At 38.3% G+C, this 22,464-nt stretch overlaps 2 protein-coding genes across 3 annotated transcripts in view; both read right to left on the bottom strand.

Annotated features, from left to right (window-relative positions):
• The window catches only part of CPA3 (carboxypeptidase A3), a 28,065-nt gene extending 13,305 nt beyond the window's left edge, over positions 1–14,760 (bottom strand). The window contains exons 1-6 of the mRNA XM_040480436.1: positions 14,651–14,760; positions 14,477–14,552; positions 11,384–11,508; positions 2,262–2,364; positions 2,056–2,157; positions 664–765 (exon numbers count right to left, since the gene is read on the bottom strand). Coding sequence (XP_040336370.1) covers positions 664–765; positions 2,056–2,157; positions 2,262–2,364; positions 11,384–11,508; positions 14,477–14,552; positions 14,651–14,718 — 576 coding nt within the window. The 5' untranslated portion in view covers positions 14,719–14,760. The remainder of the gene's footprint in view (positions 1–663; positions 766–2,055; positions 2,158–2,261; positions 2,365–11,383; positions 11,509–14,476; positions 14,553–14,650) is intronic.
• A 4,356-nt stretch (positions 14,761–19,116) lies between these two features.
• CPB1 (carboxypeptidase B1) overlaps positions 19,117–22,464 on the bottom strand; it is a 34,118-nt gene continuing 30,770 nt past the window's right edge. The window contains exons 10-11 of one of the 2 annotated variants that reach the window (XM_040480434.1): positions 21,315–21,399; positions 19,117–19,494 (exon numbers count right to left, since the gene is read on the bottom strand). In XM_040480434.1, coding sequence (XP_040336368.1) covers positions 19,307–19,494; positions 21,315–21,399 — 273 coding nt within the window. In that variant the 3' untranslated portion in view covers positions 19,117–19,306. Of the gene's footprint in view, positions 19,495–21,314; positions 21,400–22,055; positions 22,068–22,464 lie in introns of those variants that run through there. The other variant, XM_040480435.1, reaches the window with a different exon arrangement.

The raw sequence follows: 22,464 nt of genomic DNA, 5'->3' as shown, positions 1-22,464 counted from the left end.
AAATTTTTTTTTTCAACGTTTATTTATTTTTGGGACAGAGAGAGACAGAGCATGAACGGGGGAGGGGCAGAGAGAGAGGGAGACACAGAATCAGAAACAGGCTCCAGGCTCTGAGCCATCAGCCCAGAGCCTGATGCGGGGCTCGAACCCACGGGCCGCGAGATCGTGACCTGGCTGAAGTCGGACGCTTAACCGACTGCGCCACCCAGGCGCCCCGTGAGTTATTTTTCACTTGGAAAGGAAATTAACTATGAAAATTCCAAGTGCCAATTGATTGGCCAATTAATTATCTAAACAGGAGCTAGAGGTCTATATGCTTTGAGCTCATTGAAGAAAGGCAAAGATTGTAGCTTGTAATATGAAGATAGTTTCAGATCATCCATACTTCACTATAGGAGAAACCATATCATGCCCCCCCCCCCCCAAATTCTTTTACTTTTATAAACTGTCAGCTGGAATTCAAGAATTTTGAAGGAAGGTGTCAATTTTATAAAAACCCCAACGATGAGTAAAATCCAGAGCATTTATTTCCTGACAGCACCAAATGTGGGCCCTTCTAGTTAAGTGGAACTGCATTCATTTGGAAAGGGGTGTTGCCACTCCGTGAAGTGCTGGAGATTTGACAATCAAAGGAGAATTGTATGAGCGTTCCGATTCACTTACCTGATAGACAAACCACTGGCAGAATGCTGGAGAGATCCATTCTCGTGCATGAATGCCACAATCCATAAAAATAGCCTTTCTCCTTTCATCCCTTTTCCCAATCTATTTAAAATTAAACTTGAGATATTATTTTGCATGAACTCACACATTGATCCCTTGTTGTCCAATAACTCATTCCTGTGCTCAAAACAATTCTTTCCCCTGCCTTCTGTTGAATAACTGTTTATGCACATATTGTTTTCAGGGAGGATCACTTCACTCTATATCCTGAAGTGTCTATACATAATTCATAATCAATTATATAGTATATCTTTTAAAAAATTTTTCCTAGTGTTAGAGTTGTTTTTATGGTTTTTAAAACAATCACAATATATTGTTTTTCTATTTTATTGTTAATATCCTTTGGTTTGAGAAATAGATGATAGGTTATTTTGTTTTGGCCATTTCCTTTTGTTTTTCTGGCGTCATAAATGGGATGTTTAGCCTGGGGTGGAAAAGATTTTGTAGTTGTGTTTGCAGTGGGGAAGAGGAATGGTGGCTGGATATTTGAAGGGCTGTCATTTTGAAGGGAATTTAGATTTGTTTTGGCTAGTTGGAGAGAATGAATGGATGGGAATTCAGGGTAAGGAAGGGCTTCTCATTTATTAAGGGGATGCTTCAGGGAGCAGTGTCTCTGGATGTGCAAGCATCCAGCAGCAGCTGAATGGCAATTGTCAGCTCCATTATAGAAGGGAATTCTCTATTAACATAGGATTGAAATGCCTCACTTACTGTTCTGGGACCCTATGATTCTGTGATATTTAAACTTCTCTTAACTTAAACACTTAAACACACTCTGACTTAAACACTTAGTCATCAGTTTCACTGAATTTTAATGGATGGAACACTATTTTATACACTAGGCACATCATAAACTCTTATAATAAAGATATGGGACAAGGTATTTGTCTGAGTTTGTCCGTTGTTTCTCACAAATGGTTTATTCAAGGACTTTCTTGGTTTCACCTAAAACCACCTATCACTTCTATTTTTGAATGGACATTTAGAGCTTATATGTTCTTCAAAAAGATAAGACTTTATTGTCTCAAAATTCACTAGCTGTGTCAAAGTAACTTTAAAAATTTTTTTTTAACGTTTATTTTTGAGACAGAGACAGAGCATGAATGGGGGAGGGTCAGAGAGAAGGAGACACAGAATCTGAAACAGGCTCCAGGCTCTGAGCTGTCAGTACAGAGCCCGACACGGGGCTCGAACTCACGGACCGCGAGATCATGACCTGAGCCGAAGTCGGCCGCTTAACCGACTGAGCCACCCAGGCGCCCCTCAAAGTAACTTTTAAATTAGTGTTTTTTCAACAATATTAAGAATCAGTAATTCTTGAATTATTTTTACCTTGAGAACATATAGTGGATTATCTTCAACAGTGGTTCCAATTTTAATACGAGAGACCATTTCAGGATGCTTATGCACCATTTTTTCAGTCCAAGCAACAATCTTAAGAGCAAAACCAATTTTGAGGAATTAGAATAAAAAAAAATAAATGAGAACAAATATTGAGGGTTACAGTTTTTTTGAAGTAAAGGCATTTTATACTATACCTTGTCCCAGTTATTGTATTTTGCATAGCTGTGCCTGCCTGGGATATCTTCTTTAACATCAAACTGTTTTTCAATCTCTTCTTGTAGATCATGGATCAAGATTCTGTGTGACAGGGGAATGATAAAATACACATTTACTGGAGGAAAAAAAAACCACAGTTATCTTTCATTTACAGAAATTTTCTCTTCCTTCTGCTCTATCTTTGATTAGGGTTGTCCTGTTTCTTCATTATTCTCTAACCATCTCTTTTATAAATGTCGTATGTGTGGCTTCATATCTTCCCATTTATCTGGAGCTGTGCTGTTCAATGTGGTGGTCTGGGCACACATGGCTTTAGAGCACTTAAAAATGGGGCTTGTCCAAAAAAGAGGTTGCCTATATGTAAAATATGCACTAGATTATGAAGACTTTGTATAAAAATTATGTAAAATACCTCACTAATGAGTTTTATATTCATTGCATGTTGAAAAATAATATTTTGCAGTATTAGATTAGATTTAATATTAGATTAAATAAAATATATTGCTGAATAAATTTTGCCTGTTGCTTTTTAACTTTTTTAATGTGGCTACTAGTATCTTTAAAATTGGACATGTGGCATGCATTATATTACTGTTGGTCAGCCTTGATTTGTAATCACTCTCTAACTTTCTTCAAATGCACACATTCACATACGCACAATACAGGCAATAGTGGATATTCTTATGTACAAATTTGCTGACCATCCCTTATCACTTCACACTTCCAGAGCTGAATAACAACTTCCAGAAACTTGAATAACAATAATAGTAAGCACTTATTTAGCACTTACCATGTGCTAGTCATTGCTCTAACCACCTTATATACATTAACTCATTTAATTGTCACATGAAATTATTACCCCCATTTTACAGATGAGAAAACCAAGGTACAAAGTGTTTAAATAACTTGTCCATAGCTGTAGAGCTGGAAAATGGTTAGGCTGATATGGAGCGGGTGAAATAAGATGCAGGAAGAATTCTTAGGGGGCTAATATTGGGGATCCAAAAGTCTTATACCTTTACCCTCTTCTCTATTTTCATCTTATTCCTGAGTTATTTCATCTCATCACCTCATTCAGTTCCGTGGCTCTAATGGTGACCTAATGGTTTCCCACATTTGTATTTCCAGTTCTGGACTCTCCCCTGAACCTACCACTGCCCTAGCTCTTTCCCTGCCTCTCCCGGGGCTTATGCGTCCAATTGCCTACATGACATTTCCACTTGATTATCCATTTTTTTCATATGTTCCATTCTTTATTTTACATACATTGTTTTATTTTTATCTTGCTAATATTATTACATACATTTTTTTTACATACATTACATACATTATTTTTATCTTGCTAGTATTACTACCCTTTTACAGATGGGGTCATTGTTGCTTATAAAGCTTAAATACCCATAATTTGTGTATGTTGGGGTTGGGAATTTGAATGCAACCTTGTCTGACTTTAAGATTTATATTTTAAAAATGCCATTGTCATCTCATATATACACAAATATTTTTGTATATTTTGTCTGTTTTGGGATTTTCTCTTGTGCTCCACTGATCTGTTTTCCTGCTCTTGTGTAAGAACCAAACCATATTAAATTATAGTTTTAATATTGAATTTTAATATTTAATGTAGTGTCTCCTTATTCTTGTTTCCAAATTTTTGAGTAATTTTACCTGTTCTTAATAAATTTTTTTTTCAGGATCATTTTAGAAATTAATAGAATTATTAGAAAAATATAGGCTCTTCATTAGAATATATTAAATTAAGAATAAATTTGAGAAGAATCTTATTAATAATGGACCATAATATAGCTATCTTTTGATTTTTCAGTAAAATTTTGTATATTTTGTGTATTTATTTTTATTAGCCTTGTGAGTGCCTTTTTTTTCTCACTAAACGTTTGAACTGGTTATTATTCATATATTAAAAAACTTATTGCTTTGGTTATACTTATATATTAGCTACCTTATTAGTTAAAAAACTATGTTTTTACTTCCAAGGATTTTTTAGCAATGTCTTTATGGCTTTTATAAGGGTTTTAGGGTAGTTATTTCTTCTGTAAAAAATTATGCTTTGTACTTTTTTCCAGTAACTATTTTTTCCCCTTGCTTTATTGCATTGGCTAAACTCTGAACAATGGAAAATAATAGTGGTGAAAGAGGGCATTCTATTTTTTTTCCCGGTTTCAACAAGAAAATCTTTCACCACAGTATATAATGTTGACTGCCATTTGAGATTAATATGGCAATGTCTATTGATACGATCAAATTATTATCCATTGGTGTACAGTTGCATTGAATTTTATATTAGATTCCTTAATGTTAAATATATTACAGCCATAAGAGATTAACAAACACCCTCACATAAAGCTTCATTCTTCTTATTTAAAATTTTTTTAAGTGTATTTATTTATTTTGGGAGAGAGAGAGAGAAAAGAGAGAGAGTAGCAGAGAGAAGCAGAGAGATGAGAGAGAGAAAATCCCAAGCAGGCTCTGCTCTGTCAGCACAGAGCCTGATGTGGGGCTCGATCTCAGAAACCGTGAGATCATAACCTGAGCTGAAATCAAGAGTCAAATGTTCAACTGACTGAGCCACCCAGGTGTCCCCATATTATTTTAGATATAATTATTAAAAAGCTTATTTAATCTAGAAGGAATACATTGGACATAGGTAAAATGGCTTGTGGGAAGCAAGCATACTATCAGTCAGTGTTAGCTTAAGGAAAATAAACTACATAAATAGAAGGATTTAGCAAACATAGGTCAGTGGTCCTTTGGTGCAAATCCAAAGACCCAATATATTTTAATAATGTAAATAGCCCTTCTGGTTATCATCCTTTTATATGACAGTGTGAAAATTTATGTTGGTAATGGTAATCCCTCAACTATATTAAACTACAGTATTCACTATATTTTACAGGGCAGACAGAGATCAATGGCTTATAATAAAAATACTTCAGTGAAATATTTAAAATCAGGGATGTTTTGAATTTGTACTTGAGAAGTTTCCTTATTTGGATTATCATATTTGCCATTGACTTCTTATAAAAGCATTACTGCTGTGGATGAAACGCATGTGTATTTTCCCTCTGTTAGCAGTAAGTCCTATATAGGAAGATACTGTCTATTTTTTAACATTCATTCTAGTAATTTAGGACAGTATCATGTACTCTTACCTCCATAAATCCTATCATGTATGGAAGTGGTGACCTGGTGGGAAGAGGCGCTATGGTCATTTCTGGGTTCCAACCCCATTGTGGCTTATACTTTATGTGATATTGGGGGAGGGAGGTTAACTACCTCTCTGAACCTCCGTTTACTCACTTTTACAATGGAACCAAACATCAGCCAGGGTTGTGGTGAGGATGAAATGAATTGAACTGTGGGAAGCAATTGGCAAGCCATAGGTTCCCAGGGAAGTTGGGTCAGAAAATTGGCAACCAATTCACAGACTTAACGTGTCTTTAAACAAGGCTTTGGCGGTATGTAGTTGTTTGACTCTGATACTTTGATATCTTACGATAATGAACTGTGACACTGTAGCACCAACTCTACTTGTCGGTTTCTTCTTGCTGATTGACTGGCTGATCTGAGTTTGGAGACAGAAGATAAATGAGGTATACTTCTAATTAGAGTTTATTTAGCACATGACACCAAGTACTACTCATGAATATTGATTCCCATTAACATTACTGACAAACACATTATTATGCACATTATATCTAATTCACTGTATGCTTGGCTTTTTGACTTATGATGAATCTGGGATTTCTCAGAAGAAAAATTGTGACAACAGATTTGGAGTCACGTTGCACTAAAGCTCACGAAGCCTGAGAGAACCATTGGAAATTACATTATGGGTGGTCACTATAGACAATGAATTCCTTTAATTAATTGTTTTAAGTTCTAAAGACGGTGTGAGGCTTTTGCTCTACCTGCATTTATGGAAGTAGAAGAACCAGGCAAAAGAGAAATTTTATGGTCCCAGAGGTTGATTCGTAACATAAGGCAGTATTAATTAGTCACAGGGAGCTCGTATCTAAGAATATTTTTAGACTTACACATATCAATTTAGCCTCTGTGATAACAACAGCAAAAGAAAATCGTGCGAGCTAAAATACGACCTTTCCACAAAGCAGCTGCATGAGGACATGAGAATGGTGCCAGATTGTTGCTGATAGGGACTAGAAATTAAGCCTAAGGCTGGAAATTAAGAGCCAGGGCCAGATGTTATTTTCATGAGCCCTTCCACTAACCAGCAGCCAGGCTTAAGCAGATGAAACCAAATTACTTTCTCCCAAATATTATTTTAGTGTTCCAAGATTTGCTTCATTTGTTAAAGAAATTCCTAAATGTAGATGAAAGGATAAATAATTATCCCTGAGGATTTAATGATGGAAAAGGCTAATGTTTATTGAACCTGTATTATGTGCCAGACATTCAGCTCAGCACGGTATTTACATTCTGTCATTTAATTTTCAAATCATCACTATTAATTTGGTACCATTTTCACTCCCAAAAGTTAGATAGAGGTTTCCAAAGCTGACATAACTGTTAAAATGCAGAAGTTGGGATTTTAACCTAGCGGTGTCTGACCTCAGTGTTCTCAAGCCATTATACAACAGTGCCTCCAGGCACAAGGAGCGAAATTCCCTGGGTATCGCCCTCAGATCTGTAGTCTTAGTCTCCTGAGTACTATGCAGCATTCGCCCAGCTGATCAACTCTCCTGGAAGGCTGTTCTCCAAGGTCAGGAAATAGATAAGAAGTTCAGAGAAGAGTTAGGATGAATCCTATTTTGACAATTTCAATACTCCCTCTATCTGTTAGTTTTAAAGAGTAACAGAGAAATGGAGAATGGTAGGTCAATGTATGTGACTGCCATAGGCTCTGGTGTGTGTGTGTGTGTGTGTGTGTGTGTGTGTGTGTGTGTGTGTGTATGTGTGTATGTGTGTGTGTACATGCAGTGGGGAAGCGTGTTCCAGGGAGGCAGAGTCATTGTTTTGTGCCTTATAAACTGGTCTGGATTGCCTCTACTCCTCCATGCCAATGTTCCATCAGGATAGGGGCTATTCAAATAGCATGATTTCATGTTTCCACAAGATCCCATTTGTCCCTAGTAGCTCCCTGAGTTACCATGTATCCAACTTTGCATTTACTGACATGGATTTCTCAACATTTGAGGCATACCTCTGTGTTGGATAATAAACTTTAAGGCACTAATTTATTCACTAGGAGGGAAGGGGAGCATGTGGTGATAGCCTTTAGTTATCCCTTATTATACAGTGTGTATGTGTGCATGTGTGTGTGTGTGTGTGCACTCATTTAAACACATGTATAAGTGGTCTTTCCCTCACTTGCATAAGTAGAAGTAAAGGAACCAGGCAAATGGCGATTTTATGGTCCCAGTCACTCTTCGTGAAACCTCTATGAAATACCATTATAAAGATGAAGAAAATGAGGTTAAGAGAAGTTAAATAAATCATCAGTGTTTAAGTAGCTAATGTGTGGTTTAAATGGTACTTGACTTGGACAGCCTCATGGAGAATCCAAATTCTTATTTACCACACTCTTCTGCTTTCCACCATGACCAACATCTCTTTGCCATTTGTATCAGGTATAACTATACCTGCTTTACTCTTGGGCAAGTAATATATAAAAATGTAGAGAAGAAGGAAGAATGAATGGGACAAGACATTAGAATGGTTTATTTGATTGAAAAACTTATTTGATAGGACTGTGTATATACTTGGAATATGAATTTGTGTCTGACTAAGCTTTATTAGGTAATTGGACATTAATCTGAAGTGTTGATGAGTAAGTTTGATATAGAATAGTCAGTTCAATGTGGATTTCTTTTGCATTTCCCATATAATCTCATGTGCATCTTAATAAGATTTCACTTAATTATATAATTTGAGTTTTACTATATTTGTGTTACATCATATATATTGATAGTTGTTTTCTGAATTACCTCTCATTACCAGTTCTTTATTTTCTGATTTTAACTCTTGGTCAAAGAAAAGATATATCCTTTGCATATATAATCCTAGGTGTATTTTAGTAGGATTTCACTTAATTGTATAATTTGAGTTTTATTGTGTTTCTGTTACATCATATATATTGATAGTTTTCTGAATTACCTTTCATTAACAATTCTTTATTTTCTAATTTTAACTTTTGATCAAAGAACAGATAATCTAAAATGTATCTGAAATACACATATCTAAAAGGTAAAGCAATTAGTAAAAACATTAGGGTTTTTAACTGCTGACTCTAATAAATATGGTGTCTGCTCCTTTAGACTCAGTCCAATAGGTGTGCTTTTCTTTAGACATTTTTTTCACCAGTCTAGTCAGATTTGTTGGTATGTATATGTTGTTTGTTTTTTGGACTTGGTCTTTTATGATTTTGTAAAAGTATAAACAAAAATGGAGCAAACATGCTACTTTAAAATCAAATCTGTCTTAGTAATTTAATTTTCTAAAAAAAATTACACAGATACTTTAAACTAAAGAGTGGTTTATATGCACTGTCTAATGAAGGGTGTCTAAGTAAATCATTGTGTCAAACCAGCCTCCTAATGTGGTTTTATTCAGACTGCTGCTTGGGTCCACCAGATGTTTCTGTTCTTAGAACACTCTTCTGTTACTGACTGGCACCAAGTAACACATATAATTAATATGCAAATAAAATTATCTATATAATTAGTACTTGGAGACAAGATTTAAGTAGTCCTTGTCTGCACAGATCACTTTACATATTTATATTTCTGAGGAAGGTAACTATCTAATTATGTGGCTTTCCCACAACTGTGGCTAATTTGGACCAATTTCTAGAAATCATGCCCTAATTAGATAAAACTAATTTTTATTGGTAGTTTAACACTTTGGGTCTTGAAGTAGATAGCAAAGAAGTATTTTGGCATAAGACAAAGTGAAAAGCACACTATATTTGTGAGGATCTGGATTTAGACCTCTGTTTGAGTCAGAATTGTTTCAGGCTAGGAGAGACCTGGAAGTCCAAAGAGGAGAGAGAGAGGTGCTACCTGCCTAGTTATCTTCTGTCACAGTGATTTATTCCACTGTCCATACTCATGTCAGGCAACTAGCTTTTTGTCTACATTACCAGAATATTAAGGAAGACATAATACTTCATTTTTCTGCTGCTATTCAAATCATATTAAACAAAATTGACAAACTAAAATTTATTTTAGCTTAGGATGGATACTTAGTAAGTATTAGTTGATCACAGGAATTTGTGGCAGGTCTATAGTAATGAAGTAAAATGAATATAGTAATTGAGGCACACATTTAAGAAGACTGGCTGTGAAGTGAATCAAGAGACATGGTCACCACGGGGTATCCAGGGTGGAGGGGTGATTTCTTTTAGATGCAAGAATGAAGACCATCTGAACCTTAGCATAAGCAGAGTCTATAATACAGTACCAGTTTCTGAGATCTTCGAGGTACATTTAAAAGTGTCTATTTCTAATTTTAATGGTGAAATTTTAATGGTGAATAGAAAAGTATGTATTGATACATTACAAAGGGTTAAATGCTTATATAAATTAATTTTGAATATGTGCTTCTCAATTATTAACTTCTACATTTGTTTCACAATCTCTTTAAACAACAGCAAAAACAAAGACAATGATCAACAACAATCACAGATAATGGCCTGCTAACTTTTTAATCCATTAAGCTATGAAAAAGAATTTTGCTTACGTGTCTTATATTTGTCTTTCCTTAATTTTAATTGAGTTTATATTTATTGAGGATACTGTAGCAATATAAACACAATCAAGTCAATGATAAGCAGCAGTAAATCCTGCTCTGCAATGTCTCAGCCAGAAGAAGGCTTTTTTTAGTTATTGCTCGATGTTGGGTGGCAGAGGCATGAAACAGCAATTCAAAAAGAAAGAGCTAGTGTTTAGCACTGTTTTGAGTGGTGAAGGTCTCAGTAAAGGGAATTGCTGGTGGGTGCCTGGGTGGCTCAGTTGTTTAAGTGTCCAACTCTTAATTTCAGCTGGGGTCACGATCTCACTTTTCTTGAGATTGAGCCCCATGTTGGGTCCTGTGCTGACAGCATGGAACCTGCTTGGGATTCTCTGGGATTCTTGGGATTCTCTCTCAGCCCCACCCCCACTTGCCCTCTGCCTCTGTCTCTCTCAAAATAAATAAAAAATATATATATTTTAAAAGGAATTGCTGAGATGACAGGAGCTGGTGGAGTGAAAACAGGACCCCTCACTACATCAAACACATTTTTTTTATATCCCCTATGAATCTTTTTTTCTTTTTTTTAAATATGAAATTTATTGTCAAATTGGTTTCCATACAACACCCAGTGCTCATCCCAACAGGTGCCCCCCTCAATGCCCAAACAAAACACATTTTGTTTTTTATGTTATGTCTGGGTCTGTGATATTCATGTCTGAGCTCCCTTGTTCACTGCCCCAGGGCCTAGACTGTGCGTGGCCCATGGTTGGTGCTCAGTGAGTTTTAAGTTTCCCTTATTTCTCTGTGGGACCATAATGACTCATTTCTGTCTCTTTGGCCATTTGAGAATTCTCTCCTGTTGAATTTAAGTCTTAGTCAATTGCATTGCTTTGCTTTCTCTGAGGAAGAATTTATTTCACAAAGAATTATTTATTATATATCTTATATTCCCACATCTCTGACTTAAAGATGAGCACAGTTATTTGGGTCTCCTTTTATTTAGCAGGCGAATTCAAATTCTCAAGAATGAGGTGCTCACCATAGTGCCTGAGCTCTGTGTTGATTACCTGTCAGAGGTGATGAGTGTGGTTAAACCATCTATGCCTGCAGCAGTGCATGATATCCTTACTAGGGGATGGGTTTTGGAGATGGCGGATATAGGTAATTGCCCTTTTTGCAGATCAGAACAAAAAAAGATGGGAGTTGATTGGCCAAGTTTGATTTTATCCCCTCTATAATTAGGCCTCAATAGTCTGGAAGTAACTATAAATTTTATCTCACAGAGCTTTCATTTTCTTGGCCCAATTAAATATAATGCTTCCCTCTCAATTTCAAGGTTCCTCAAACTTTGAACATCTAACACATTGGAATATTTCATAGGACTTACTCATAGTGCATTTTATTTTGATCCAAAGAAGACTGGATGGACTGGGATTCCTTTTCACTAACTCGGAAATCTATTGTCATATTAGCAGCTACGTGGTGAGCGGCATCTGGATACCAGAAGTCAAGCTGTGGAGATGAGTTCAATGTTAGTCACAGTTCCTTGTTCACTCAACACGTATTTCTTAAGAAATAATTATGTGTCATATACTACAAAAAGAATTTGGGGTTCAGTGTGGCTAAGGTATTGACTCTTCTCTTAATAAGCTTATGAGAGTTTGCAAATATACTGTTGAATATTAGGGAGTGAGAAAGAAACCATTTGTACTGATCACTTTTTCAGGACATAGTATGTATAAATGCAAAAAAAAAAAAAAGAGTAGCTTTTGGTTTATCTGTTTGATTCTACCATCTTGGGGTTGATTGGAGTTGTTTCACAATTGATTTAGCCATAGAATCTGACTCTAATTGGGAATATAGATCAAAAAATGGCTCTCCCACCCTGCCCCTGAGTCAGGCCTCAAAACCAGTTGCCTCTGTAAACTTTGAAATTCCTAGAAGGTTTGTGTCCAACAGAAGGCATAATCGCCAGCCCTGTCATTTTTCTAGCAATATGTTCTTGGGCAATACTAAGACTCCTTGGGTTTCACAGGCACCTGGGTGGCCCAGAGGGTTATGCATCTGACTCTTGATTTTAGCTCAGGTCATGATCTCACAGTTGGTGAGTTCCAGCCCTGCATCAAGCTCTGTGCTGATAGCATGGAGCCTGCTTGGGATTCACTCTCTTCCCCTTTCTGCCCCTCCCCTGTTCATGCTCTATCAAAATAAATAAATAACACTTAAAAAAAAAACAAACCTCCTTGGGTTTTAAGTCTCTTCCCCAAAAATAGGGTTAAGAGGACTCCATCAGGAGTGTTGTAAAGATTGTGAAATGCGTATGAGGTCTGGGACATGCAGGCATTTAACAACTGTTGATTCCCTTCTCTTTTTCTTCCTTTAGCTGAGAATCTCAGAAATTCGGTGAATGGACCCAAAAGGATGACATTTGGATTAAAATAAGAGAAGATTTCAGTTCTTGTTGTTGTTCTTCAAAACCATGCTCAAGGAGTGCCTGGGTGGCTTAGTTAGTTAAGCATCAGGCTCTTGATTTTGGCTCAGGTCACGTTGGTCTCTGCGTTGATGGCATGGAGCCTGCTTGGGATTCTCTCTCTCTCCCTCACTCTCTGCCCCTCCCCCACACGCTGGCATGCTCTCTCTCCACAATAAATAAATAAACTAAAAAAACCCCATAATTGTGAAAACAAATGAAACACATTCCCCAACTTGGGAAATGTGAAGGAAAGGTGCATTTTCCACCTACCATTCCAAGCTTGTAGACATGTCTAAGTCCACCTGGATATTTTGTAGTTGATTCGCATTCTACCTCTAGGCCAGCCAGTTATGTGCTAGTATGAGGCTGCTATGAACAAACAAATATTTATTGGTTTATTTTTATCAGATTCCTACAGCATAAATTGGACATATGAGGGATGCAGTATGGTTTAAAGTCATTTTTGGTGTTCATGGAGCTTGAAGAGTGAGGAAAAGGGTGGTGGAGCAGCAGACTGTAGAGCCTAGCAGTTTGGCAGGTTATGAAGGACTTCAAATGCCACACCAATACCAACAGAAACTTCTTTAACCATGCTTATTATGGCCAGGAGCCCTTCTGAACATTACCTCTTAGCTTACTTAGCCTTTATAACAACCTTAGGAAGTAGGTATGATTATTATCCTCAAATTACCGAGGAGGAGACTCAGATCCAGAGAGGTTAAGTAACTTGCCTAAGGCCACAGAGCTAGCGTGTGGCTAGTATTCGAAACTCTGAAGGCCATGCTCTTTCCACACTAGGTGACATCTCACTAAAAAGCTTCAGGTGCAGGAATATAATAATCAAGTTTTAGAGCAATCAGGTTGCAGTGCAGACTTGGTTTGTGGGAGGCAGGGCTAGAGGCTATTGAAGGATAAGAGGCTATTGAAAGTGTCCTGGTAAAATGTAGGGCAGACATGAATTTGGCAGTGGCAAGGGAATGAAAAGTGTGGATTTGAAACACATTTGGGAATTAGAAGAGCAGAACTTTTGACTGGTTTGATGTGGTGGTGAGGGTGTGTGTGACTGGAATAAATCCCAGATTCAGTTCTGGGTTTAAGTCTGCTGTGTCGTTTAGGTCATTTAAGTAACTGTCTTTGAACTTCAGTCCTTTTGTTTTAAGTGGGTTTATGCCACTGACACTGAAAATCTGGTGGAGAATTTGAAGTGACATGTATCCGGTGGCTGGCACAGTGTATGGGAGCAGCTGAGTAAATGATAAAGTGACTGTGTTAGCTCATTGGATTTTATTTTATTCTAAATGCTTATTTATTTGTTCTGAGAGAGAGAGAGAGAGAATGAGCTGGAGAGAGAGAATCCTAAGCAGGCTCCATGCCCAGTGCAGAACCCAATGTGCTGCTCGATCCCACAACTGTGAGACCATGACCTGAGCCGAAATCAAGAGTTGGATGCTTAACCGACCGAGCCTCCCAGGTGCTCCTAGCTTTTTGGATTTTAAAATAGTGATTGAACTTTAGGACTTGAACTTTAGATTGAATTTTAAATAGGATTGAACTTTAAAACTTTCCTTTTAAAATGGACCTACTCTTGGGAAGGGTCACATCTTGGTATTATCAACCATTACTTTGATGTTATCAGTTAACCAGATACCTGTTATCATAATTTTAAGAGAAACTATGCCACTGGTGGAGATCAGGGTGGCAAAGAGGAGGGAGGGGAAAGAGGCCCCCATAAAGGTATCACAAGTGCCTGACTCCTTATTTCACAATTTTACCTAGAAAAAGCTGTTGTTTGCAAAGATTTGGGGAGGGAAAACAGGACTGGCAATTTGGGAAAAAAATAAGCAAAAACAAGGGAAGTAGCGGCAATTGGCTGAATTATCCAAGTAGCTCCTGCCACTTCTTCCATCTTTGTTTCGGGAAGCTCCGTGTGCGTTAAAAATAAAATACAAAAGAGGCAGCTTTTAGAGAACAGAAAGAAAAGATAAAATAACCCTCTAAATGCTTTACCTGGTTGGTTTGGGCCAAGTCCTTTATGATGTTTGCTTGTTTTTCATCCTGGAGCTTCACGCGGAGCACTTTCTCCCTTTGAGAATGCAAGAAGATGAAACACATGAACTGTAAAGCAGCATTCCTTCACCCTCATCCTATACAGAGCCTGGAACACAGGGTGGGGAGATTTACCTGTCGAAGCGGACAGGAGCAATCGCAAGGGTGGTAGCAATCAGACCCACAGGCAGGATGAACCGCATGGTCCTTCTGTGCCTGCCCCAAGACCCTCTGCCAGCTTTATGCCTCAGCTCTTATCTGGATGAGCAGCTGATTTCCTGTGAGGGTTCTCTGGTGGATGAAACGTCCCTCCCCCTGTGTTTGCTAGTTGGGGAGGGAGGGGTGGGAAAAGCACTAACACTAAACGCCCATTTTGTGGCAGATGCAATGTTACGCTACTCACCTACCTTTTACAATTGGGAATACCCATTTTACAGATGGCAAGCAAAGTAATTTTTTAGGAAATAACTTGCCCAATGTAGCAGAGCTAGTATGTTCACAGAGTTGAGATTTGAACCCAGTTCTTTGTTCTCAAATACTGCTTTTCCATATGTTTGAATTGAATGATGGAAGAAATCCATTTAAATTTGCACTTGGAACCTGAGGTGAATTGGGGATCTGGCTACGGAACCTTGGCGGGTGGTCCTTAATAACATAAAATATGTTTTTGAAGCTACATTGTAACTTATCAAAACACAGAATTTTTTGAATGTATTAAAAATACTATAACCTCAAAAACATTGATGTTTCGTCATCTGTGAAATGGAGATGCAAACTGGATTCTGGCAAGAGGCTGTGAAGGCTAAATGCGATACCATCTGTGAAGGACTTGGTGGATGGTAGGTGCAAAAAAATATGCCCGTGCCTTCTAAGCACTTGGTAAAAAGACTTACAGTTGGCCACTATCAACTGGAGTGTCAGTAAATATCATGTGCTGGGTGAAAGTGATGGCTGTGTTTTTTAGAGGTGAAATATCTTTCTGTTTTTGTTTTACTGGGGGCTACTTCAGGAAAGTTTTTTTATGTTACAGCTTTTCTTTTTGGAGTTTTATTTTCTGACTCTTCAAGTAATAAATTCCTACTGAAAATAATTGAGCAAAATACAGAAAATTTGAAGGAAGGTAGAAATCACCCTTAATCCTAGTATTCTTATATATTTTCTTAAAGCCATTTTTTTTTGTGTGTGTGTGTGTGACTAGTTTTAAAACTGCAGAGAAGGCTTGTGTGTCTGTTTTTCAGGTTAAGTAGGAAGGATGCTTGTATTTTATTTGGAGGAAAGGATCCTGCCATCTCTCAGGCTAAGACTCTATAAATAATCTTGGACTTCTTAATATCTGTTACATATTTCTGTTCCCTGTTTCTAGAATAGGACATTGACATGTGATGCTTTTTTTTTTTTAAGACTTCCAAATCCTCCCTGATTTAGTTAGCCTCTAAAGAACAGATACAATAGATGGATTTCAAGAATATTCTGGAGCTGTTTCTCAGAACTGGTGTGATTTCTTGGCAGGCATAGTTCTGTATAATCTTGTATTATCGCCTCAATTTACAAAAGATCTTGGCACATGCATGGTATAGGATGAATAGCTATTGGACAGTGCGTCATTTTAGGATTGACTGTGTAAGGTGGTGTGATGTTTCATAGATCAAATTAATCTCTTTCGAAAGATTTAATGTTGAATGCCTCACACAACAAAAATTTTCCACCCTTCTGGATCTTTGAACTCCGTGGAGTTTTGCAGTAGTATATGCCTAGCTGCAGTTTAAAATATTGCTTTATTTTTTAAACTATGTATTTTGTGCATATATTTAAACATTATCACTATAAAAGATGTATCTTAGAAAATGAAAGTGAAGATTCTCTTGTGATTTTACTAGAGTCTTTCAAATGATTCTCCAAATCAAATCCAAGACGCTTCTGGATTACCTTTAGATATATCATAAAGGATGTGTTGAAAGAAAAATGTGTTGCCTTTCATTGTGGATATTGAATATTGCAGCTTCCCTGCAAAATGCCGCAAAATGCTTGTCTTCATTCGTTGAAGGGAAGGTGGCATTTCTGGACAAAGATGTGGGTGTGTGATTCAGCCAGTGTGAGAGCTGGCTAGAGGGGGAGTGACCACCTGCTCAAATGAGGTGACCTAAGAGGCTCATCAAGACCCCATTTGGCCCCCAAATAACCTCATTGACTGTCATGATTCCTTCTGTTTTTCTTCTGTGCCTGAAATTTTCTTTTGATCAACTCATATAGGTTATGTGGCAAAAACCGGTGACTACACGGGATGTTATTCTAGATACGTAGAATTCCCATATTCCAGACTTGCTGCTTTGGCAGGGTGAGAGCTTGGGACTGAGGAAGGACTCAGAGCCTGTCCTGGGATCTCAGTGTGGGAGAAATTTAAAGGAGGGAGGAGCAGAGGTGCCCTTACAGCCAGAGGCTTCTGGGTAGGCCGGTTTAGGCAGGAACCCTGGACAGTTTCTGGTCCACCTGGCAGGAGGTCATATGGTATTGCACTGGGAAGGTCTAAAGCAGAAATCTCTTTGTTTTTTTTCTCAGTTTAGCTCAAGCAAGTGGCACCCCTAGCCAGAGAGCTGTTGACTTTCAGTCAGCCAGAGGTATAGCAAAAATGTTTCTGGTACGAGAAATCTTGGATACATGGGAATTTAAATGAGATCTTATTTGCGTATTTACTTTCCTAGTCCTTATTTGTCTTAAAAATTCCTTGGAATTTTTGACAATTTCTAATTTAAAGCACTTAATTTAGAGACTTTGGAGGGTTCTTTATGGTTTACACACATGACTTCTGAACTTTGGGTCACAGCATCCCTTAGTTTGAGGTCAGTGTTACTTGCTAGAGGTGGATTATGGGAGTGTTTTGTGGAACTACCTGTGGATTGAATGGTATACCTTCAGCAGTGTAACTTCACTTAGGTAACTCTGGCTGAGTTAGCTTTCTAATTCCCAACATGGATATAATTTAAACAACATGGGGGAAAGATAATTTAGCTAAATTACATCTATGTTTTTATTACTGCCAGTAGTGCTTGAGAATTCATGGGAATTTCTTTTTTTGCACTTACGTGTCTGTTTCTCTGCTTCTTTAAATGATGTATTACTAAATTATTTTGCTGAGGATTGCTGGACGAATTGTAGCAGCAGCACTGCTACCACCTAGTGGACAATTAATGCAATTAATCATTCTTTGGCTTGACAACTTCGAAACACACCTCGGTGACTTCAAAGGGTTCTGGTTTTGAATAGAACAGTATCAAAAATATTTTAATATATTTTGCCAGATATGGAATCCTATTTTACTTGAATCCACACAGAAAGCAATTAGCTCATATTTTAAAGTAGAGTACTAAAGTAGATTATAAATTAAGAGATGCCTGCAAATTGTAACTAGATACCTATTATTATATTTTAAAATTTGAACTTCGCATAATACTCTCTAACATTACCATGTTCAGTTCCATTTCTGGGAAACTTCAAATCATGGAATAATTTTTGCCTCTTTTGTTTCAGGCCTAACAGGTGCACCCAGGGTTCCTGACACCCTCTTGTTTTATTTCCAACCTGCTTTCCACACCTTAGCTGGCTGGTGTTTTAAAAACTCTGGTCGTGTCATTTGCAATCTAATGTTTTCAATGGCTTCCCATTGTTCATATACTGATTTTTCTAAATCCTTAACCTCTTTGCTGTGCCTTATGGCCTTTACTTCCCTCCCCAGCCCCTGAACAAGCCCTTCTTCGCTCAACTCTCTAGGTTCCTCCCTCTCTGACTTTCTTCTTACAAGTTCTGAATAGTCACAGGGTTTGGAAGAGGCACTCCCTTCCTCCAGCTACTTGTGACTTATTCTTCAAGTTCCAGCACTCCCTGAGAGAGCCTCCCCCCTGCCCCCCATCAGGGAGGTAGATCTTTTAAATGGTCTTTTTATGTAATTTGTCTAGCACTTACTTGCTTAGTGTAAATTAAATCATAAACTATTAAATAATTAGTTTAATAGGTAATTATTTCATGTCTGTCTTCCCAAATGTCCATTGAAGGCAGAAATGTCTTCCTTTTTCATTGCTCTGTCCCTGATTGCTTACCAAAGTGTTTGGCATGTAGAAGACAGTTCATAAAATAAATGAGCTGAGGGACACCTGGGTGGCTCGGTTGGTTAAGTGTCGGACTCTTGGTTTTGACTCAGGTCATGATCTCACGGTTCGTGAGATTGAGCCCCATGTTGGACTCCGTGCTGGCAGTGTGGAACCTGCTTGGGATTCCTCTCTCTCTCTCTCTCTCTCTCTCTCTCTCTCTCTCTCTCTCTCTTCCTCTCTTTCTCAAAATAAATAAACTTAGAAAAAAATAAATGAACTGAGATGAAATCCAAACCAAGATGGGGTCTTTCACCAAACTGAGTTTTCTTAAATTTCCCCTTATATTTCTCCTTCCTTATATGCCCTCATTATAACCTGTGCATGTCTGCAGTCTTCCAGAGTTGGCAAATACCCTCAGGACTTTTAACTCCTATATGGCTGATCCTCATCAACACCCTGTGTGGCTTGCTTAGTCATTTGTTCACATCATTTCTTTTTTCTAAAGGAGTAGGCAATTTGTCAGGTTTTATAATTACAATAGATTCACTTTTATTATTACAAGTATTAAAAGATCCAAGTAGTTTGATAGACCGATAGCGTAAAAGAAAGATTAGGATCTGGAAAATTTACAGGGAAACAAAAATAAGAGCTCAGGATTGAAAATAAATGAAGAGTGAGCACTTGGAAATAAGGCTGTCAGCATTTTCTACTAGTATGGATGTTCCATGACGTATCTGGCAAGATACTTGATGGCTAGCATCGTTTCTTCACAGGTTGGCCGAATCTGGGATTCAGGGAGGACAAAGCCATATCTGCCTTTATCCCGGAGTTCGAAAGTAAAAGAATATTTGATTCCTTGGTCATAAGCCCAGTCATCAGAGCCCCCAGCAGCAGGATCTGCAATGTGCAAACAGCAGAAAAACAGAAAAACAAAAAACCAAAAAACTTAAAATCCAGGAAGAAAATTAAAAAAACAAAAAAACACACACCATCTTTCATTTGTAATTACAACTGTTTTACAGGGCAAAATATTCTAGAAAACTGGATTATAAAGGCTATGGGGGTGTTTTAAAAACTCAGGACAATCTTACCTTTACGCATGATTATAGTGGGAATGACATGTTTCATACTCCAGGAAGTATGTAATTGATAATATAATATAAACTTCCCACTGTGCTTGTATGCTATAGTAGACTATAACATATGTAATTTGTTGACAAAATATATATAGTTTCTGGAAAAAGAGTATTTGTGTCCTGGGAAAATAAGGTAAGCTTCGTGATGACTGGTGATAGGTGAGAACTCCAAATCCCGAGGAAACAGGGCTGAATGATGAAATTGGAGCATCTTGAGGGCAGTGCTGTGCCTTTATATTGGTTTCCTCAGGGCCTAGCATATGGTCTGGCATAGATTGGGCATTTATTCAGCTATTCATTCAATAACAGTTATGATGTTACTGCCACGTGGATTTTATATTTATTCAGTCATTAGCTCATTTGTTCATTCATTCATTGATTAATTCATTAATTCATTCTTTGATCTGTTTATTCCGTCAACAGTTGTACAGCCCTCACTGGGCAGCAGGCCACGAGCTGTACTCTGGAGGTGCCAGGATAGAGGCAAGATGTGACTTCTGCCCTCCGAGGTTTATGGTATAATGGAAAAAGAACCTTCATTGAGTTAGTCTGAATAAAACATGCAAGAAATTCACAATATATGACTAAGTGGGCTATTTCTGTTGGAACCCTGTAAGAAAACAGTATGCCCCATATGATTCAGAGCAGTTGAAAAAAGTCCAAGAGTACAGAGAACTGTATTCAACATAAAACCTAAAAGAAAACAACAACCCAGGATTGGAGCCTCTCCAGCTGCACAGGAGGCCCTGTGATGACAGGGCTGGCCCTTTTCCCTTGTATTTTTAGTCCTTTCAGATCTGGGGCAAAAAGAAATCATGCACAGGCAAAGGAAAATAGAAGTAGAAGTGGAAAGTGGGGCCTGCAGGATGTGCCTTCCCAGTGACACTCAAACTCTGTAGCATCTAAGTGAAATCTGAACTCTGGGGTCCAGCCCCTACCAAACCCTCTTGCTGTGTGTCTCTTGACCTTTGCTCTAACACACCGAGTGACTGGTCAGAGGGACTCACATCTATCCCTGGAAAGTGGCTTGAGCCCGAATTAGCCCTCACACCTGCAGTCTGTTTAGTCAGGGAAACACTCCTTCTTATGCTTGTCATCAGCAGTTGTCCTTCCAGGTAAAGCTTCTGAGTCATTCTCCTGGGCGGTCATCCCTGATACCATGGGATGGGCTATTTGGTCCTAGGTGGTGCTCCTTCTTTGCTCATCCTCTGTCCTAGCACTTAGCATCCCTATATTTAGTTTTCCTGCTTCCCTACTGTGGGTTCTTAGAAGACCGTGCTGGTTCCCCCCCCCCCCCTTTCTCCTTCTCTCTTGCCTTCTCTCCATCCTTCCTTTCTTCTCTAGCACCTAGTGTGGGCCTGGCACATAGTAGTGGGAGCTCAATGGATGTTTATAGAGAGCAAATGTTTTTATGGGTTGAAAGGGATATTTTTTCCGAACAGAAAACTGACGACACGTTGTATAAAAAATTCACTGTCAGGCAAAAGCCACATGCTTCAGATCTAAGGAAAGTCTCTGGGAACAATTTGTCGCCTTTTTAGGCATGCGGTCTCTTTGCACAGTTCTGAAGCCAAGACTCACAGATTGTTGTAGCTCCTGGGCCATATGTGTACTTGGTGCCATACAGTGTGGCAAGTTCTTTTACAGTAGCTTTAGCCAGGGCATTCTGCAAAAGAACCAGCAGTTAGTCAGTAAATAAGTGAAAGCACACACTGACAAACAAACAAGTATCTGTACATTATTTTTAAGACATTGAAGAGACACAAGACACAGTTTGGGTTCGTTTTCTTTCTTTCTTTCTTTTTTTTTTTTTTAATTTTTTTTTCAACGTTTATTTATTTTTGCGACAGAGAGAGACAGAGCATGAACGGGGGAGGGGCAGAGAGAGAGGGAGACACAGAATCGGAAACAGGCTCCAGGCTCCGAGCCATCAGCCCAGAGCCTGACGCGGGGCTCAAACTCACGGACCATGAGATTGTGACCTGGCTGAAGTCGGACGCTTAACCGACTGCGCCACCCAGGCGCCCCTGGGTTCGTTTTCTACTTACTCAGGGCCCATTCTGAGTTTTTAGCTGACCTAGTCACGTGATCCAAGTCATTCTTGGGTGAGGATGTCTTACCTCATGCCCTCTCCAGGCACTCACTCCAAGCTTCACTCTGTTCCACACGGAACGTGTTGTGTTGTGGCAACACCATTTGCTGGCCTCTGAGTTCTCAGTGATTTTTTTCTGTCTTTTATCTCCATGTCTTCAGGGTCCAGGCCAGGGCTTACCACTTAGTGGTTGTCCAGGAACTAATTGTTGGAACTCTGAGGACAATTAGCACTCTTGCCCTCTTATTTAAGAATTAGGTCCTTACATTTATTTCAAATCATTGTTGCAGTAACCGGCAATAAGTTCTATTTTAGTCGGAGGACAATCTTGTACTTTCTTTTCTTTTTCATTAAATAGAACTTAGTGTGTCTTTTCCCCCAGGTGTTCTTGTTTAGACTTGTTAAACTTTTTTTTTTTAAACCTTAGTTCAGGCTAGAGAAATGAAGCTACAGTAATCTGTAACTGTCCCAGATATCACATTCATTGATACAGTAAAATGTCACTGTGTATTAAGAATTAGGCTATGTCTGAGGATTAGTGTGGCAAATCTGTATTGTCTCTGGTGCTTGTGCAAAGAGAAAAGCTGGAGACAAGGAGGTCTTTGTGGTTGTGCAAAGAGGTTGTCTACCTAATGCAGG

Source organism: Herpailurus yagouaroundi, unplaced genomic scaffold (genome assembly GCF_014898765.1).
Source record: "Herpailurus yagouaroundi ecotype Mexico unplaced genomic scaffold, PumYag 159, whole genome shotgun sequence".
NCBI lineage: Eukaryota > Metazoa > Chordata > Mammalia > Carnivora > Felidae > Herpailurus > Herpailurus yagouaroundi.
This window is presented reverse-complemented; position numbering and strand designations above follow the sequence as displayed.